The sequence below is a fragment of the Calliphora vicina genome, chromosome 2 (assembly GCF_958450345.1).
Source record: "Calliphora vicina chromosome 2, idCalVici1.1, whole genome shotgun sequence".
In the NCBI taxonomy this organism is placed as follows: Eukaryota; Metazoa; Arthropoda; class Insecta; order Diptera; family Calliphoridae; genus Calliphora; species Calliphora vicina.
The window spans coordinates 1,847,341-1,869,280 of NC_088781.1; the positions used below are offsets into that span (position 1 = coordinate 1,847,341).

The 21,940-nt window shown below is 26.5% G+C and overlaps 1 protein-coding gene across 5 annotated transcripts in view; it reads left to right on the forward strand.

Annotated features, from left to right (window-relative positions):
- The window catches only part of RapGAP1 (Rap GTPase activating protein 1), a 153,083-nt gene that overhangs the window by 97,312 nt on the left and 33,831 nt on the right, over positions 1-21,940 (forward strand). The window contains exon 1 of one of the 5 annotated variants that reach the window (XM_065502114.1): positions 6,423-7,548. The exons of the other annotated variants lie outside the window; for them this stretch is intronic. Coding sequence (XP_065358186.1) covers positions 7,438-7,548 — 111 coding nt within the window. The 5' untranslated portion in view covers positions 6,423-7,437. Of the gene's footprint in view, positions 1-6,422; positions 7,549-21,940 lie in introns of those variants that run through there. 5 annotated transcript variants of the gene reach the window in all.

A 21,940-nucleotide genomic window follows, 5' to 3' on the forward strand; every position in this document is an offset into this window, starting at 1 on the left:
TAAAGTTAAATCTTACTTTTGTATAAAATTATCGTTATTCTTATTTATTAAGCTTTTAAGTCAAAAATGCCGACTACTGGGTCATGCCGACTATAGGAGCGTTTACCCTATGTAGTTAAAAAAAGTTTTTTTTGTTGAAAAAAAGTTTTTTTTTTAGAAATAAAAAGTTTTCTTCAAAAAATTTATGGCAACACTGTATGACACACACCTGGCTGACAGATTTTCCCACCTTCAAAAGCAGTTATTAAATTAAATTACTTTTTCCAAAAAAAAAAGCAAAAAACGCTTCACGAAAAATGTCACACATTAAAAAAATAATAATACCTATAAGTTGCCATTATTTAATGAGAATTTCATTTCATATGTATGAAGTTTACAATCAAATATTAACAAACACGCAAAAGAAACAAAAAGAACACATATTAACAAAAGAGTTACCAACCAGACCTTTGCAAAAAAAAACCAGCAATAACAACAAAACATCATAAGTTGAGTAAAAGATTAAATAAATACATAAATATGTATTTTGTTTAAATGAATTCTTAAGCTTCAAATCCAACCAGATTCATTCACATCTAACTACAAACACATGAATGACAGATATAAACAATTTTAACGGTAAATTATTTATATGTGAGTGAGTGAGTGGGGAGGGAGACATATTTTCTCTAACATTTCTTGATTTTTTGTTTTGGCTCTATCTTATACTCTATCTGTAACTTTGTGCTCTTCGTGATGATGATTGTCTTTTTCTATAATTAATCATCATTATGTATGAAAAACATAACTGCACTCACTGACTGATATTTATTTGTGTGTTTGCGCCACATCAAAACTTAAATTAAAATATTAACGGTTATGGTTATTTAAAGAAGCCAGAGAGAGAAGTGTGGAGTGTATAAAAATAGTTTAATTTTAATGGATTTTTGAGAAAATTCAAACATTTCATAACATTTTATGAAATTAAATTAAAATTTAAAATTGTCTTTAATTAATGTTATGGACTTTTCTTAGTAGATACTATGTATGTATTTTTAAATTGGTTTATTTAATTTAAAACAAATTGACTTTAAATTTGAAACAAATCTACATACCTACAAAACCAATTCAGTTTTATCTAGTCTTAGCTAGTTTTAACAGTTTTCCAATACATATTTTATTTTTGGATTGAAAATGTTCGTTCAATTATTTTAGTTTTGTTTTTAAATTTATTTTTTCTAAATTTAATTTATCGTTTCTTCTTTCAAAACTATTTTCAATTTTCTTTTTCTTGATTGATATTTTAATTTCATATTTTCTCCTTAAATTGTATGTTTGTATATCTTTCGACTTTTTGCATTTGTTGTTTTGTATTATCCAAAATGCACATATTTCTTAAGACTTTGAGTAGAAGAAAAAAAAATAACTAAAGTAAAAAAACTAAAGAAATAGAGACACCCAAAAGCAAAATCTGTCTGCCCGTCAAATGCCAAAAAACTATGTATAGGGTAAACGCTCCTATAGTCGGCATGACCCAGTAGTCGGCATTTTTGACTTAAAAGCTTAATAAATAAGAATAACGATAATTTTATACAAAAGTAAGATTTAACTTTAATTAAACATACACTCATTTATCTTTATGTAATGTTTAAATTTGGGTGAGATGAGTATTTTCATCTATTTTTGTCCTCATTAAGTGACCATCTTTCAACTGGTGCGGAAGTGCCTGTTTTTTAAGAAATTTTTTAGTGGCAAGGCCAACTAAAACAAGTTAGTAACCATATCAATTTAAGTAATATTTTTACCAGAGTGGTGTTAACAGATAAAACTTTGTTTAAATATTACCTACAATGTGAAAGTTTTCACAATAAATATATTTTTTGGTTATTTTAATTGATGCCGTCATTAGGAACAAAAATTTCTATGATTTTCAATAGTCGGCATAGTGATGCCGACTTCAGGAAAATTGCTAATTTTTTGTATTAAGCTCAAATTCTACAAATTTGTTTATTACTCATCTCTCTTGACAATAGATTTGGAGAAAATGAGTTTGAAATGAGTTTACCCAATAGTCGGCACAGTTTTAATTGAGCATTTTAAGAACTGCCGAGTATAGGAGACCAAGCATCCTGAACTCGGCAGCAGCTTTTTATTTGACTGGAGATCGTTAAACAGAGTAATATTTAGAGATTCAGTAGGTATTATTAATTCTAATATCTTAGAATTCCAAATATGGACACTCCAGAAAAAAAACCCATGCACCAATATCCTGAAAAAGCCTTAAAATATTTTCTATGCGAGAGAAGGCCTGATTTCTGTATTAGGTGCCAGTAAACAATATGGAGTTCCGCGTTCAAAAATATAGGACAAATTATACGGTTCCGAAGGTCCTATGAGAATGGGGCCGCAAACAGTGTTATCTAATTCCAAAGAAAGTGAGGATTAACTTAACACGGTTCAATCAATCGTGAAGGAAGAGCAGCAAACCACACCATTTGTATATGATCTACCCGGAGAGAAATGGTATAAAGGGCTTTTTAAACTGTTCTCTCTAAAATAATCATGTAAGGTACCTTAATAAACAGGGTCTTTACTAAATCAGTTGGAGTTATTAGTAGGTGATCGGCCTGAAAATGAGAAAAGAAACGGATTTGGATCTAGCTTTTGAAATAGTCAACCGACTAGCTCCTAATATGAGCGTAGAATTGATTCCGATGACATTATCGAAGAGAACAATAACTTAAAAATAAATTATCAAACTATTGAAATTGTGAGTAATCTTACCATAGAGGCAGGCACGTTCATAATTAACAAGGAAAAGTTGAAAATATGGTAGTATCGCCAACTTTAGCTGCAGAAAATCACAATGAAACGTTGAAACCTGTTCACTACTCATCTCCAACTTTATCAAATAATTATTCAAATACTTGGTTTCAGCCTTTTAACTGTTCAAGTCCAATCCCAACAAGTTGTAGTTGTACATTTCAAATTTTTCAAAGTTTTTTAATAATATTATGGTCACTGGGATATTGTATATGATTGCGGTAACCATAATATGTTTACGTTACCATTAACATGATTGATTAATGATTTATCATAATATGTTGATCTCAGAATATGATAACCATAATCCTAGAACAACACAATATGTTGAAGTATTACATCATAAACATGGTTGCCACAAACACATACATATTTACTACAATCATATGTATATATGATTGCTACAATGATGTGAATGGTAACTTAAACATAAAATAAACATAAATGGTTACCGCAAACATATACATAATTACAGTGATAATAGAAAAATAAAATAAACCAAAACAAATTAAAAAAGGGAGATAAAACGAGTTAGGGGCACATGTGAAGAGGATTTGGACACAGATCCTGAGGATGATGGTCTAAAAATGTAGGATATGATATTTGCCCACAGTGGTTTCACCTCAAATGCACTAATTTATGTTTTTTATTAGTATTTATTTAAATGGCTGATATTTTAAATAAAAAATAACTTGAATTCTTTTAAGATTTTATTCTTTCCTTAATAAAAAATGCTATGCCGACAATTGGGTCACAAATTGCCGACATTAGGATCAAGGGTGCCGACTTCGGGTACAAATCGTGTTTTTTCAAAAAAACGTAAATTGCTCAAATTTAATAAAAACTGCTTGAAAAGAATTAATTGAGTCTAAAACTATACAAATTACCAAACAAGAATAACCTATTTACATCCCAATACAATGTTCGCACTCATAATGGTATCACTTTAAAAACTGAAAAAAAGTTAAACTGCCGACTACTGGTGCATTCACCCTATACCTTTCATTCAAATTGATTGTGTCTAAGCATAAAATACGCTGCATTACAAAGCGATTATATGGTAATATACAAAAACTCAAAAAGGAAAGAACTGGAAAAAGAGTTGCCAACTCGTATGTACATAATAAAATTTCATATTTTTGAAACCCAAAAAATTATTTAAAAAATCGTTAAATACAAGTATGTGTATGTACATTAAATAAAAATTAAAATTTTTTACTTATTTTTAAATGAAAATTCTATGTATTTTTAAAAATTTTAATTTGGCAACTCTTATACATACATATATATATTTTTGTTTTTGCTTATATTGCATATGTCAGCAAATAATTCGTATCTGTTTATCATCATCATCCTCTCGCTCTATTCAAATGTTAAATAAATGAATTGAAAAAATAATAAAAACACAAGTTGATGCCTTTTGTTTTGTTAAGTAACTTTTCTACTAGAATGCAATATTATTGGCTTTGGAGTTTCTTAAGATTGACATATAAATATTGTAAGTTTTGTTAGTAATATGTTTTTTTACATTGAAATAACAAGATGCCACTTGCCAGATATAATATTTACAGAGAGATATAAATTTCAAATATAAAACTAAAATCTAAAGAGTCTTTAAATATACATACAGTAGCCCAATAAAGTCTACATACAGGAATTCAAATTAAATTTCTTTCGTTGAAAGCTGTATTCTTAAGTTAAAAGTAATGAAATACATATATTTGTTAAAAAAATAAATTCACACTAAAAAAAAATAAAACAACATCACTTAAGTCTGGTTTAGCAACATTTCCTATCACGTCCAAAATTTCACCGTTATTAGAATTTTTGATTCCGAGTCAAATAACGAAATTTTTTTTTGGTTTTTTGGGCTTTAATGTTCAAAATATTGTGAAACTTAATAGCCCCGCCCACCCAAAAGTAGGCGTGACCGAGAATAAATTTTTCGTTATTTTACTCAGAATCAATAACTCTAATAACGGTGAACTTTTTGGCGTTATTTGAATTTTTTTTTTTTTGGTAAAATCGACATAAGACATGTATTGTTATATATCTCATAAAAAAACTGCTTTAAATTAAAGTAACATAATAATTTTTCCTGTATGTAGACTTTCTTGGGCTACTGTACATAGGTATGTACATATACAAATTATTTAAAATCAGAAAACTTCATTGTCGACTAACTACATAAATATTATCACATTTTTTCCCAAAAAAATTTATGAACAATTTTTATCATGGTTTTTTATTTTAGCGCTTGCTTTTTTGCAATGTATAAAATAATTCGGAAGTTTATTATCACAAAGAGTTGTTCGTTAGCTCATTTTTGTAAATACTTACTTAATAACAAATATTTGAAAAAAACGTTTTCTTCAAGCGTTATCAACTTTTTTCTTTAGTTTTTGTTTTTTATTAATTTTGCGAAAGAAGAACATGTTTAGGAAATTATTTAAAATGACTCATAATATGAGATTTGATGTTTAAAAATAAAAATACTTTTTTGAAAGTATATACATATATACTATATTCATTTTTTTTATTAAAATAAAAAATAAAAGTTTCTTGCATATTTTCTGTAAATTAACAGAAAAATTTAACTTTTACAGCTTTAGTATTAACTTAACATAATATTATTTATATCTAATACATTTAACATAATCCTTTTATGTTAAGTTTGTTATTAATTTGCTTATGTATTTACATCACTGTACCGGGGCTGCCACATTATATTGAGAGTTAATCGGCTATTTTTGTTTAAACTCAAAACAAATAATTTTGCAGTCAAATAGTCATACAATTTTAATTAAAAATAAAAAAAACGTCTTTATTTTTGAAAAACCAGATTTATAATTTTTTTTCAATATTATATTACAAAATTGTTTTATTGCCTGTTTTGTTTCTTTAAATTTTCAAAAAGAAAAAAAATATTTAAAAGTACCCATAATGTGTCGTTTTCTCAAATTTTTTATTTCGATTATATTTACTATAAAACCGCACTTTGTCAATTTTAAATAGATAAAAATCGTCAAAATGCCAATAAATCGTCAAATCTGGCATCTATGCACTGAACATACCCCATTGCAATCTCTCTTTTGTTATTGTTTCACTACTCACTCTCTTCTCCTGCACACGTACAAACAGCTCTGTTAAGTTTCATTTTATTTAGTATTGAGCAAGTAACAAGCAAAACACAACAATACCAAATTAAACATGTTGGAAAAACAAAACAAATCATTCGTTAGTGAGCCGTGCTAGAGTTTGGAACGCTGCTAAATTCATAAACGGAAATAAATGACTAAAAATATAAGAAAAAGTGATTAATAAAAAATGCATATAATACACATACAAAAACTAACTTGAAAATTTTAAAAATAAACTGTTTTTATTAATAAAGAAATAACAAAACAAAAAAAAAACATAAATAAAAACCACAAAATGAAGCATCAGCAAGCAGTGAAATTTATAAATCATAAAATATTTGTGGTTTTATACTGTATTATTAATATAAATGATTGTAAAATTTTGTTAAACATAAAATTATAATTAAATCAGTTAGTAGTTTTAACTAAATTTATGTTAAACTGAAATATTTAATTAACACAAAATTGAGAAATATAAAATTGAAAAGTTTCTCTATGAAATTTAAAAAAGAGCTTTAAAAAAGTTAAGCTTAACAAAAAGTGTAATTTGTTAATAAAAATTAATGTTAAATCTCAAGAAAAACAAAAACAACAACAACGAAAATAAAGCTTGGAATTGCTACTCAATGTTCTCAAAAATTTAAAAAAACATAACAACAACAACGATAATAAACTGCAAAACAAAAAACCTGTCAAACAAGTTAAGAAATAAATATGAAATAAAACAAAATAATAAACTTAAAAAAGAGGCAAAAATAACCAAAAAATTTAATTTAACACAACCCATTTATTTGCCAACTGACAGCAACAACAAAATACAACGAAAACCAAAAAAAAAAGCACAACAAAACATTAAGAAAAAGCCCCCCTCCCGATTTTTGCTAATATTTCTTTAAAACTGGATTTTGTTACGAAAAACCAAAATATTTATTATACATAGTTGTTTTTCTTTTAAACGCCCACTGTTAGAAAAACAACAACAACAAATACAACAACACAAATCCATGTTGTTCATTTAGCAAGCAGACTCAAGACAAAAAAGAAACAGGCTGTTTTTTGTCTGATCCCCATTTTTCACAACTTCCATTTACACACTTCCCTGCTTCCACCCAGCACTCTTTTACATTACAACAAAACACCAAGCAACTCTTTGTACTCCATCCACTCTGTCTTACTCTGCTGGTCTGCCATAAAAGGAAACAAACATTAAGTTTTGTAACAGTGTAAAGCGTGTGTGTGGCTGTTGTTTTTGGTCGCCATCGTCGAAGAGTTGTTGTCTCTAAGAACAATTTTGCAAACAATTTTGTTGTTGTTTGCTAAACAAAAAAGCCTTGGTTCTTTTTATAAATATTGGTCGGTGGCTCTGTCTGTCTGTCTGTCTTCCGTCATCGTTGTCGTGTGCCCGTCTTAGATTTTTTTGCAACGTTGGAGTCTTAATTTGAAGGTGGCATTTTATACAGAAGGCGCCGAACGTCGTTGGGTTCGACAAGCCGTTATGGGGGTACTTAGGTGGCGCGATCTACCCGGATCGCGAGTTTCGGTTGGCTCATCAAATCACACAAATAACAATCATGCTAACAATAACAACAACAATAGAGGAGGAGAGGTAAGATTGAAAGGAGTTAAATATTAACTTGATATTTAAATAAAACTAGATTTTGGGAATGGTTTTATGGAATGAACTTTAATTCGGAATTAAGATTTTAGTGAATTAAGCTCAAATTGAATTAATTCGAATTCCTGAGTCTATAAATTTACATAAAAAATATAAGTTTATTTTTTCTCACTTATTTTTATCAGGCTGCTTAGTAATTTATCACAATTTGTCGTTAGAAGTATTTTTAATTTGATTATTAGCACATTAATACATCAAGGTTTCACTGTAATTTGTTGAAAAAAGAAACTGCTAATACCTATACATACGTTTGACCTTTTTACAGTCATGTCAAATAGCAATAATAATCTCTAGTTTACCACATACTCATCTCAAAATACATACTAAGTATATAGTTACTCATATGAAAACAAGAAATTATGTTAAACTTGTAATTTAAAGTCAGTCATGTCATGTCATTTGCTTTAATAACCATTCTTTATGACGGTTTTGGGGCAATTGGCTTAAAACTAAACAGAATCATTAAACTTTAACTCGAAACCAAAAATGCGTGACTATGAAAACTACTACATACTTACAATTATCTCATGACTTAAGAAAATCTTTTACCATTTCTTTTAACACTTAACATTTCACTGTCTTAACATTTCACTAACTGAAAGTAACGTCTTTTTTAGATGAACAAAAAACCAACATCTAATTAATCGTGTGATTAATGGTGGGTTTTTCTTTCATATGTATAATTGTTTTTACCCCTTTAACAATTCTACTGTTACTTTTAGTTTGTTTACACTCTTTTCTTTAATTTTTGTTAATGAAAGTTTATTATTATTTAGCAACCTACGCACCTTTTAACGTCTTTTATTTGTAAGAAATTGTGTAAGTTTTGTTTCGAAACCATTACCACCATCATCTTCATGATGATTAACTTCGTCATTATAGTCATCATCATTACCTTCCTTCCTCTTCTTCTGTAACAGTAGAAATTACTCGTCAACTTTCTCTTTTGTTTTGTTTTGTTTCAGTTCAGTTTAGTTTTGATATGAATGTTTTATTTTCTACTGCAGCTAAAAATTTCTTGTTATTAAATTCAATCATATAGACAAATAAAGTATCTCAACATCTCAATTCTAATGGATATGAGAAATTACAACTGAAAACGATTATTTATAATAGAAACTAGTAGCGTATTTAGAGAAAAGGAGTCGTATATCGGTGGATGTGGTTGTATTGGCTAATTTTAATTTCACTTTTTAATGTTTCCCTCTTTTCAATTATCTTGTTGAAGGTTTTCTCTTCATTAATTATTTCCCCCTCCTGTTAACACCACAAAACTACCGTAATGGTAATTAAGTATTTTCTTTTTCAAAACCTTATCAATAATACAAATTTCTCCATGAACATACATATACTATACATACATACGTATAAGTTTCGGTTAAAAGTATTTATAAAATTTCCACACCACAAACCAAAAATCTTCAAATCTTTTAAAAACAATCTCAGAAAACTGAAAAAGAAAAAATAAAATCTGTTTATCATTTCTTTACGCCAAGTTGGTTTAACATAAAAATACAAACTCAATTGGTTGGTTTCTTATTTTAGGGATAAATGTCTACTAAATTGTAAACATCATAAATACACATAAACAACAAATAAAACCTTTTTATTTTTATGCTATTCGTACTTCGTTTATTTATGTTTCTATATAGTAAAATATATGAAAATCATAAGAAATCTTTTAAATCTTTATGTTCGGTTAAATTTTTTGCTGGAGCACAATTGGAGCGATGCAGCGATAAGAGAAGGTTTACAAAATAAATGTCTTTGAGTTGGGATTAATTTCTAAAGGCAAAATGTAATTTCATCTTATAATACAAATGAGCTTCTAAAATGTTGGTCAAAATTGTACAATAACTACATCTTTCCAAGTTGGAATTGAGAAAATCAAAATTTATATTGAGAAATCGAAATTAATATTAAGATAACTGAAATTGTAATTCAGAAAAGCAAACTAATTTTGAGAATAAACAAATTGAAATTAAAAATCCATATTAATATTGAGAAAATACAAAATGAAATTCAGAATAACAACTTAATATTGAAAAAAAAAACAATAAAATTTAGAAAATAAAAATTGTAATCGTCAATTTCAATTTTCATTTTCTGAATATTAATTTCGATTTCTGAATTTCAAATATTAAATTAATTTGTATTTTCTTAATTTCTGAATTTCATTTTGGGTTTTCTTAATATTAATTTAAATTTCTAACTTCAAAATTGCTCAATTTCAACATGAAATGGTGTAGTATGTTAATTTAAAATTTTTAAATTTTGTTCCTTGACTATGATATTTTCATAAACCAGTTTTGTATTCCTGTCGCTTTTATTCCAAATTATCCTTCGAATGCACCCCACACACAGTAGTAGATGCTGTTGCGAGAGCGACGCTGAGTCTGTTTAGTCTATAAAACAACAATAACTACAGCAAATACACATCCTCCATAGAGTTGCATTCTTTTTTTTATAAAATATCTCATGAAATATATTTTTGTTTTGTAGTAGGGTTATTTATATACAAAGATATTGAAAATATGAAAATATAGATACAGCTGTGCTGTGTGCGATTTTTAATTTTTCAGTTTTTTTTTTGGAAATTAAAATAGAAAAATTGCTTTTAATTTTTTTAATGGCCTGTGTAAATTAGAATTCTTTGTCATTGTCAGTCATTTAAAAATTTCGTAATCTCGAAATTTTTTATAGCTTTTTGAATTTTTTTGTTGTTTTTATTTTTGTAAAATTTATGTCTATTTTTCTTCTCCCATTCAATGTTATCAGTTTGTTATTTTCGTTACTTATCTGAATGAATGAGTAGATGGATAGATGCGTGTATACGTTTCCGTTTTTCAAAAATTTACACAAAAACTACTAAAATGTATTACCAATTTTTTTTGCTGGTGTTTTTATCTGTGAATTTTTGATTTGAAAAACAGATTTTGAACATATTCGCGTGTAAAAATTGCTTGATTGAATGAAATACAAAATATTATGGAAGGTTATGGTAGAGATTAATTTTGTTTAACAATAGAACAGACAGCAAGAATGTTTAAAAACATGTGGTTTTTATGGGGATATTTTTCTATTAGATTTTCCTATACTAAGCTGAATGTGTAAGTAAGTAAGTGAGTGTGTTTTACATCTTCAATCCTCTAAATTGTTTTTGACAAAGCAATTATATTTTGAACTGCAATTTCAAGTACCCTGGGTTGTTGATGATCATGATGACGACGATGATGTTGTTGATCAATATTCTATACCATTGGATTTATACTTGTAGTCGTACAAGTTCAAAAACCCTGTACAAGGTTAAAATGATTTCCTGCATAGAGTTTTTGTTTTGTTTGTTTAGTTCACTTTGATTTCGTTGCGTTTTCTTTAAATCACAAACCTACCTACATTGAAAACAAAAAAGTCCGTCCAACTTCACAATAGTTCGCCCAAGAGTTTTGTAGAGTTGTTTTGCGTTATCTCTTCATGTCTGTGGTTATATCTATTACAATATCGTACTACCAATCACTACCAATCGTACTTCATAAATACAACAGCTATTCATTTATAAAATGAAAATAAAATTAAAAACTACCTACCTACCAGGTTTATTATTATTGTTATTTTATTTTTTTTTTCATATCCATATATTCAAACTTATTTGTTGTTTTGTTGTATTTTATATTAAAATAAGTATTACCACTCTACTAAGTTTGTTTATTGTGTGTTCGGATTTTGTTTTTGTTTTTGTAATTGTAATAAAGTATCTCTCGTTATAATATTATAAAATTTTAAATTATTTTCAACTTGATTACATGCGAAAGTAAACATGAAAATGATCACTTATTTAAACATTTTTGTTGTTGTTGTTGTCGTTGTCGTTTTTGTTATTGTATTAATGTAATACTACTACTTATGGCAGTAACTATGCGATACTCGTTCGTTTGGATATTTAGATACAAACTTAAATTGTTTATACTTCCTTTTGCTTTATTATGTTTATTTTGTTTTATTCAATAGCCATTTGTTTAGTTTAAAATAAAAATAAGAAAAAATCACAAATTTTTTATTAAAAAGTAGAGGGCTTACTGTTCGGTCTCTTAACCAAGTCATGCAGTCCAGTGTCTAAAGAGGAGAAGGTGTTTTATGACTTTAAAACGTGTCTTGCATAATTTAAGTACATATTTGAATGCATTTTACGCATTTAACTCCTTCAATTGAATGGTAAAAAATTATTATTAAGATTTATTAAATCTATGGAAGAAAAAACCTGAAAAAAAATATTTTGTTAAACAAATTAAGAAAAACCTACAAGGTTTTTAAAATCTACTCAATCTTGTTAAATAAAATAAAATTTCTTTCAAATTTATGAACATTGGTTATAATCTAGGTACGACGATTATTCTTCCATTTCGAACCAATTAAATTTAACTTTTACAAACAAAAATTTCCTTTTATAAGAATTAACTGAAAAAATAATCAAAAAGAATAATTCTCAACTCACTCAATATGATTGGCACATCCAATGCTAGATAATTTTGATAAAACATCGCAAATCATGCCGGAAGAAAATAATTTCGAATTACAATATATTTTAGCATACAAATTCAAATATTTCCATTTCCATTGTTGGACATTTTTATTTTTTACAAACTAATTTGTCGTTTTCCAAAATAATAACCTAACAATTTTTACAAATTTATTTAATGATTATTTGTTATAGCCAGCAATTAAAATCTAATTTGTAAAGACAGAAAATTACATAATCAAAATATTTTATATTAAGTCTGCATAAAGAAAATTTTCTTTTTCTTCCGCCAGACCATGAAATTTCTAATAAATGTACAATAATGTTTTTTTTCTTCTTTTATTATAAAATTTTTGTTTAAAAAAAAATAACTCTCAGATTATTATAACATCATTAGACATATTATATTTCTTTTATGAATATTATTAAACTTTTTGAAAATAAGTTTTTTTGTTTGTCTAAATATGGTAAATAACAAAAAAAAACACTTTTACTTTTATAACGATTTTTGTACTGCTGATGAAGATGACCAGCGATGAATAAATAAATGACCAACGATATGAATGAAATAATATTAATGGGAGAAATGGATCAAAGAAATAATGGGTATTAACATTTTTTAAACAAATTACAATAGTTTAACTTGGAGAGAAATCGTAAATTCAAACGTTTTTTTTGTAACTGTTTGCTGTTAATATTTGTATGGAATGTTGATGATTAAAAAAAAATAAGCAGAAAAAAACACAATGGTTGGAAGGTGTCATTGTTATAAGTAATTTGTGGAATAATTGGAGTTGTTTGATTAAAATATTTATACATAATTAGCTAAAAGCCGGTGTTTGAATACTATATATAAACATATTTATTTTAGCTTTTTCATTGTCTTATATTGTCAGGTAATGATTTATACCTATGTCTGTCATTTTAACAAACGATTATTAAAATGTATGAATGAAATATTGATGTAAAAAAATGTCTACTTGATGACTGCCGGGTTTTGCGACTTCAGGTCTGCTGTTGACTATCATGATGTATGTAGCGTCGAAGAAAAAAAGTCTGTTTTAAAGGCCGGATATGCAAGCACGTTTTCTACATTATTTTTTATTTTTCACTTCCAAGGGAATAAATGCTTAAAATCCAAAAATTAAATAAGTTTATGACGACATTACAATACAAAAAGACAGTTAAAAAATAGTAGAAAAAAACTGCAAATTATACTATATAGTACAGAGTATACGAAATTAAACTTAAACAATGATTTTTAAATGAACATGATGATAATAATAATAATGATGATGGGGAGGGGGATAATAATGATAATGATTGCATTGTGTTCAGTTGAGTTGTATATTGTGATGAGAAACAATTATATGCAATAAGTTTTGTTATTAAATAAAATATATAGTATATTTAAGCAGCATTTAAACAATGAAGTATTGCAACAAGGCTTAAAATACACAAATATTTTTTATATATTTTCTTACCTTTTTCTTACTTTTTAACAAAATATTCAACAAAAAAGTTGTTGTTTTATTTGAAGTTATGAAATTTTAAATTATGTATTAAAGAAATATTCGTAGAAAATCAGCATAACAAAACAAAAATTTCAAAAGACCTTAACCCATTAAAATAAATAAAATATTCAAATACTTAAACAAATACTTAAAATGCTAGATAGAATTTAAAAAAGCGCGTAATTTCTATAATTTTTTGTATTTACTTTTTAACTAAAAAAAACTCATACAATTTGGTGAATGGTTTCCTAACCTAACCTACCCTGCCTGCTGTTTCGTTTCAAAACATTTAAAACTGATAAGGTTTTGCACCAATATTTTACAGATACAAAAGGTGGTAAATGATGAAACACATACTACATACATGCATACATGTTGGTAAAGTATATTTGTATCGTTTAAAACACTACGTAGTAAAAGTATTTTACTTATTTTCTACGTTTTTCTGGTTGTACTTAAAAAAAGGTGATAAGTCTTTGTTTTAAACAATTTCTTAATTTTATTTTATTTTCTTCTTTTTTTATTGTTTAAACAATATTTATTTTATTTTTTGTAGTCAAATATTTATTTAGAATGTCACACTCATGTTGTTAAAAAATATGTATGTATGTATGTATGTATGTATGTGTTTGAGTATATTGTGTAAAAAACATAAGAAATTTTGGGTGGGGGAATCTTTCTTGAAATAGATCTTACAGATATCAAACCAAAAACAAACACACACATACTCATGTATTTTAAGTATTGGTAGAGTTGTTTATTTCTTCATCTAAATCCAACTATATGAAAAGTTTTATTTTTGAGGGTTGTTTTTTTTTTTCATTTACAAAAACAAAAGAAGGGATTTGACAAATTTGAAAAATTTTGTTAAAAATGACAACACGCGTCATGAGGATTTTTTTTTTTTTTTTACAAATAAATGTTTGTTTATTTTTGAAATTTTACAATAATTTATAATAGAGTTGGTCAAAGTTGCCTACAAATATTTCAATACCATTTAAATTAATGTTTGTATAGTTGTGTTAATGTGCAGAGTTGTTATAAACATTTAAGTAGTTTTCAATATGAATAACAAAATTAAAGCCAAATTAATCTTTGAATCTTTTTTTTTTTAATAAAATATTAGAAAAGTACCATGAGTGGTTTTTCGTTCCGATTTTAATTTTCACATTTTTCATTTTCCATTAATTTTGTAAAAATAATTTTGTTAAATTTTTTTAAAATCATTTATGTATAAAACATACATTTTTTTCAAAACAATTTACAGTTTTGTTTATGAGTCTGCTTTGTTGCTTGTTTGAAGATTGTTAAACTCCATCATCAATTTATATTTATGTATTTAAGGTTGGCGTTAATTAAATCTAATTAAAGTTAATATACTTATGACAGTCGTTTAAATATTTAACAAAATCTTGTCTTTTCTCTTTGCCTTTGTTTTTTTTTAAAAAAGTATCTTGAAGACAACCTCATTCTTGAATAATTATTCGTAATTACTTATGTATAAATAAATTTGTATTTAATGTAAATATGTATGTATGTATGTCTGTTTTGTTTAGGTTTTGCGGCTAATTAAAGATTTGTTTGTTTGTATTATTCTCTATTTCTATTTGCTGCCATAATAATTAATAATAATTACAGAGGAATTAAATACAATTAAGTGTATAAACATACAAAAAAAAAGAAAGAAAAAACAAAGTTAAAGAGATAAAATACTAATAGGTTTATTATTGTTTTGTCGCTTTTTCAACGACTTTATGATTTGTTTTTTCTCTTTCTCTATTGAAAATGTAGAACGTTTGATTTATTTGTCAGTGGTTTCATTTTACTAGTAATTACAAGCAGTTGGTTTAAATTAAATAAATCAATACAATGTTATTAAAAATAAATGGGAAAGGTATAAAAGTAGGTCTTAAAAGTACTTATTATAGGGATTTTAAAGACTTATTATGAAGAAGTCTTACAGAACTATGATATTTTCTAATGTTTGCAAAGCTATTTTAGTTTTTAATAGTTTCTTTAAGCAACATTTTATCAATATTTAAAATCTTCTTACTCTACTTAAGGAAAATCTATACCAGGAAATGTTTGTTTTTTTGCAGCATACTTTGTATATCATCTCCAGTTTATTTCTATCGATAATCTTAAGTGTTAATCTCGAAAAAAGTTTATACAGTGCATAAATACGTTATAATGAATTGGCAAACTCTTTGTATATCTAGCCTTATAATACCCTACTCCCACTAAAAACTAACTACTCCTAACTGCCAGACCGACAATACTTCAATACTTGGCACAATGATTTTCCGCTGAGCAAAAAAAAAAATGATTTTAGTTTTCATTTGTTCATACCTCTTTTGTTTTCTAAACATTCCTAAAACATTGGCGGACGGACGGACGGACCGACCGACCGACCAACTAACTGGCAGTTAGGCAGGTTGTAGTTTTTCATAATCGTACTACATGTTTTTCTAGTTGTGTTGCTGTTGCTGTTGTGTTTAGTTTAGTTCATTGCGTTGGTGACCCAGAAAAACTTTCTTTTCCGTAATGTGTTTTTCTTGAAGTATTTGCTGGATGCATGCCTCGCTGACTGGTGGTGGCTTGCTGTTTGGTTGGAAGTGTGTGTTTGTTTCTAAGTTGTTGCAAGCGGCATGATAATAATGATGGATTGTTTTGCTTGCATTCAAGTTGTAGATGATGATGACGAAGACGATGAGGAAGAAAATTATATTTCATTATTTACATGCTCATTTACAAGTTTTTTCTTCTTTTTTTTCTCTCTCTAATACTCTTAGTTTTTTTCTTATTATAAATACATAGTTACTGTTGAAAGTAGAATTCTAGTTTATGATTATGAAATCTGTTTTATAAGGTTTCATATTTTTGCACTTGTCATTCGGTTGCTGAGCTAACTGCAGCAACAATATTCAAAGTAGTTTTTTAACAGCTTTTAAAACTTGCGCAATTTCTTGTCCATTTGCTGCTGTTTGGTTTTTATGTTTCAAGTTACATTTTGCATAATGTTGTATGCTAAATAACAAAAAAAAAATTAATAAAAAAAAGTTTAAATAAAAAAACTAAACATTTAGAAAAGAGCAAAAACTGACATCAGCAGCCACCGCATACAATATTTATGGTAAATGGCAAGTTTTTTCTTTTCGTATTTGTATTTGCTTTACAGTAACTTGACGTTTTTCAACTGTGGGATTTTAGAGAACTGAGCAAAAAATCTGCATTTGCAACTGTTCATGACATACTCAACACATGGACTTAAAATACCTGTTTTATTCTTTTCACAAAATTGCAAAAAATCTATATTTAAGATCTTTTTTTTCATTGCTGTCTAATTCATTGATCAAGATTTGCATTTTGTCAGTCGTACTAGAACCCATTACATTCTACTAGTTTTTCAACGGGGATTTAAAATCCACTGATGACTTGTTTTAAGAGAAACATGTTTTTGATTTAAACTCATACCACCACTACTATGTTACATAATTCCAATAAAATACTCATTCCTTTTTTTTCTCATTTAACAAAATAATAATAATAAGCTGTTAAAAGTCTCATGTAAAAAAGTGAATGGCCCAGAAAACCTTGTACACTGATGTATTTATAAATGTTTAAACTTAACTACGATCATGTTACAAGTTTTGTTTAATTTACAAATTTAAACACAGTTTTTTTGTTGGGTTTTGTATTTAGTTTAAAACTTTAAAACAAGTGTATTTATTACACTGGTTTTGGTTTTATCTGTTTTTGCAAAACAAGTTGATTTTTAATCTTATTTAAAAAAATATAGAAGAAGATGGAATGGCTTTACTGGGATTTTCTTTGATTTAAATTTTAATTAAATTTTCAAACTTTAAAGAACTTACATATTTAATTATAAATTTAATATACATATTATATTTAAATGTTACAAATGTTTTAATATCCACATTTGTTGACCTATACTTATATACAAATATATTTCAAACCCCCTAACTAATTGTTTTTGATTTAAAAAATTATACTTATATATACAACCACATTTTTGCTATTCAACTCATTCTAAACAAAATATTATACTTAGTTCTCAAAAGGTCAATTAAATGATTTAATGTATGAGTAAAAAAGTTATTTCTAAATAAAAATAATAATAATAAAAAAACTTGTTTTAAACGTTGAAAAATTTGTTCATGCTAAACTTGTTTTTTGAGTTTTATTTCATCTATAAACAATTCAATAACTATTGTATTCATTTTATTTTTAGCTTTTTGTTGCTAAATTTTAATATTATTCATTACAAACGGTGAGATATGTAAAGTAAAGCTTTAATTTAAAAAGGTGTGACCCTTTACGAGACCCACACGTAGAGGGAAACAATTTAAAATATATTTCAATTTCAGTTAGATTTCAGTGCGATTTTTGTTTGCATCTCTCCCCTTCCCACTTTGAAATCGAAAAAATAACAAAATAAAAAAAAAATTTACTTGAACAAAAAAAAAAATAGAAAGATTTTGCATCTACACTTGATACCTTTATAACGAGTTTATGTTTGTCTTTAAAACATACAAATTTGTATGAGCCGTTTTTTAAGTTTGTTGTGTATCTTGATTTGTGTTTAAATTATTTTTATTTTTGCCTTCGGGACTGTTGCTTTGCTTTTCAAATGATTTCACTTCATTTAAAATTTAAATAATTCTTAATAAAAGTTGAATCACACTCAATTAACATTTGTAAACGTTTTGTAAAAGGCAATGAAATTAATTAATTATTTAATTGAGACAGCTTAGTTTACAGTTTTAGTATTTATTTGACATTTAAATCAATAATTTGTAAAAAAAAATAAAGAATACAAAAATTTGGTCACTCAACAGGAATGTAGTTTATTTAATATATGTATGTACATAAGTAGGGTATTTAGGAAATGTATATTTAAAACATTCTTTTTTTTATTATTTTATAACTTTTTAAAAGGTGTTTCATTAAATTTGTAATTATAACTAAATCATTTAGCTATTTTATTCTGTTCTTAAATAACTAATCAATTTTACATTTTAAATTAAAACATTTAGATTTTTAGTCAAAACAACTTTATTATGCAGCTTGAGGAAAACTTGTACATATGTATGTGGGTTTATTCGTTTCAATAATAGACTTGGTCGCCTAATGAAAACCAAAATGTTTGCTTCATTAGTTTTATTTAAATAAGTGCAAAACAACAACGCTTTTTTTAAGAAGAAACATAGAGGCTAACATACTTTAATTACAAATCAGTGCACTCGAAAAGTACCCTCACACTAACTAAACTTACTACACTTAAGCACAAGCGACATGTCGCTCTGACGCCTACTTGTGTTCATTAGTGGCGCCTGCCATGTTCATAAAACAAATTTAAAGAACAAACAAATAACAAATAATAAGAAAAATAAAACAACACAAAAAAAAAACGAAAATAACAAACAAAATTTTCAATTACAAAGATGTCTTTGTTTTGCTGAAGAGTATTACAGTAAACAATAAAAGTACGTTTAGTGACCATAACTAAAATTACAACTGTGTTCACTAACCAACTCTCTCACATACTTAGTGTTATGGTTATTGTTGTTGCTTAGAGTTAATATAAATTAGTTTTGTTTTGAGTTCAGTTGAGTACATTTTAAATAAGGTTATGTTTGGTTTGTTATTGTTTACAACTTACTCTCTGTAACTGTGAAAAAATCTACCTGATTTTTGTTCATTATAAAAATATGTATAATGACTTTTAAATGACAAAATCCTTAAAAACACTTTTAGTTTTCAAATTTTATAATAAAGTGTTTAATTATTTTAGTCAGGCCTTAAAGTCATAAATTTAGTGATTTTCATAATTTTTTCCTAGAACTCTTTTCATATTTCTTATTTTATATTATATATTTTTTTCGTATTAAAACTTTAGGTTTAAACCTAATTCTTATTTATTTTATGTTGTTTAAACGATTTCCTTTAATTTATTAGTTACAGTTACATAATAAAAATTGGCTTATCAGTTGACTATATTTGTCACATAAAATATAACATTTTTCTAACCTCAAAATGTACAAATTCTGGGAATAAAGTCACCGCCGCTTGGCTGTATAAAGATCAAAAGTCCCTCATAAATACTCGTACAATGTTTGCATATGATAAAATATTGTTATTATTGATTTTATTTCCCCCTGCCTGCCTTTTTTAACAACCATTTTTAATGTTTTCCCTTTTTTGAAATTGTATTCATTGATAAGCTTTGTTTTGGTTGGATCAGCTTAATAGAGGACCCATCATAATAAACTACAAATTTATTTTGTATTTTTTCTAGCCGTTTGAGGTTAGGTGGCTTTAGACATGTGTGTTGAATGTACATACATACATACATTCAGACAGACATGCATATAAATGCATATTTAAATATGTCATGGAGCTGACAATATTTATTGAACAATTTTAATGGGCATGTATGAATGTATAAACAACAATATTGAATTAATGTCACTTTAACTAGATTATTTATAAGTATTATATCATATTAAATAAACGTTTTTCGGTGCGAGTGTGTGTTATAATTAAAACACTCGTGTTTATTTCTTTCTGTCTGTCTATTAATTTTTTTAGAAATTCATTTATAGCTAGAAAAAAATACAATTGGTATTTTTTTTTTTATTTATTTCCAATTTCAGGTGAAAGCTGTTATGTTATGGTGACATTTTGTTTTTATATTTATATATTTTTTCTTCTCTTTATTGTACCTGGAATTGTTGTGTTCATTTGCTGTTTGGTTTTATAATTAATAATAAATAATTTTGCCGACAAATATTTCAATTGTTTAAAACCAATTTTAGATGTATCTGTATTTAATTTTAATATTTACCTTCTCACTATCTGCAGTTCTATATTTAAGTTACTTTTGTTTGTTTGCTTGGTTTTATTAAGAACTGTTTAATATTGAATTTTCTATATTTTCCCCATATATTGTTCGATTTCATCAAAGACCTCATTTTTCAACGTTATTTCAAGGATATTGTAGTTAAACAAATTTTTCTATAAAAAATAGCTCATGAACATACAATATTTAAAGAAAATTTTAAAAATAAGTGCATATTGCTACCTAAAACTCAAATGGCCCTAACTAAGTAACCAGAAATTCAAAATTTTGTTTATTTTTATTGATTTTAAAAATTTCGATTTATTCTAATAAAACTATCAGTTTTATTGACAAAATTAAAACTAGATTCTAAAAAAATACACTGTTTGCTGAAAAAAAACCGAAATCGAAATCTGAAAAAGTCGATTTTTTTAATTTTTTTTGTAAAAATAAAAAAATCCTTTTTATTAACAATAAATCTAGAACCATATATTTTTTACATTAAAATAGGTTAAATAATCGAAATAGCAAAAATAGTAGATAACAAAAGTTGAGGAAAGGTCAGGAAAGGTCGACTATTCACAAATTTAAAAGGTTAGAAAAGTCTAAAAAAAATCCTTTATTAAATTATTATTTTAGGTGACGACTTGTAGTCTAAATGAGTTATAAAATTACAATTTATGGATAAAATTTTTCAAATAGATATATCGAGCCCTTGCGCCAAATTATCGTAAGCGACATTTTTAAAATTTTTGTTTTATTGCAGAAATTAAAATTTTATGGACCGACTGATGTTTCAGCGTTCTCAGAATATCAAAATTGTTAATAACATCAAAAATATAGGGGGTAAGATTTTATCGTAAGTCAATGTTTATATTTCAAAGTAAACAAATTTTATCGTAAACGACACACAGTGGTATAGAAAAAAAAGAGGGAAATAAATCTGTAACTTCTAAATGTTTAGATTAGTTTGAATGAAATTTCACATGCGCAAAGAAGAGTGTTGTCGAGTTTAAGTTTTGAACCTGGAGATCATGGGCCCACCAGGGGCGCGACCAAGGGCCCTCAAAATAGGACACCTCGGTTATGTTACATTTTTAAAACGATATTATTTCTTGGTTTGAGTTCCGATTTCAAAAAAATTATACATATAGAATCTTCTCATCGAGCACTACAAAAAACCTCTACCAATTATCTATTATAGCTTAGGAGATATTCGCATTTGAAAATTAAATTTTCAAAATTTTTACCCACCCTACTCCAGTTTTTTGTTAACAGTGTATCCAAATATTTCCTGATTTTCTCCAGTTTGCCTTTATTGGACTAAGAACACATGTACTATGTGTCAAATGGAAAAAGAATTGTTTAAAAGTAATGACTAAGTCCAAAGTTGTATGCATTTGAATTTAAAAATTTTAAAAAGGCGATTTT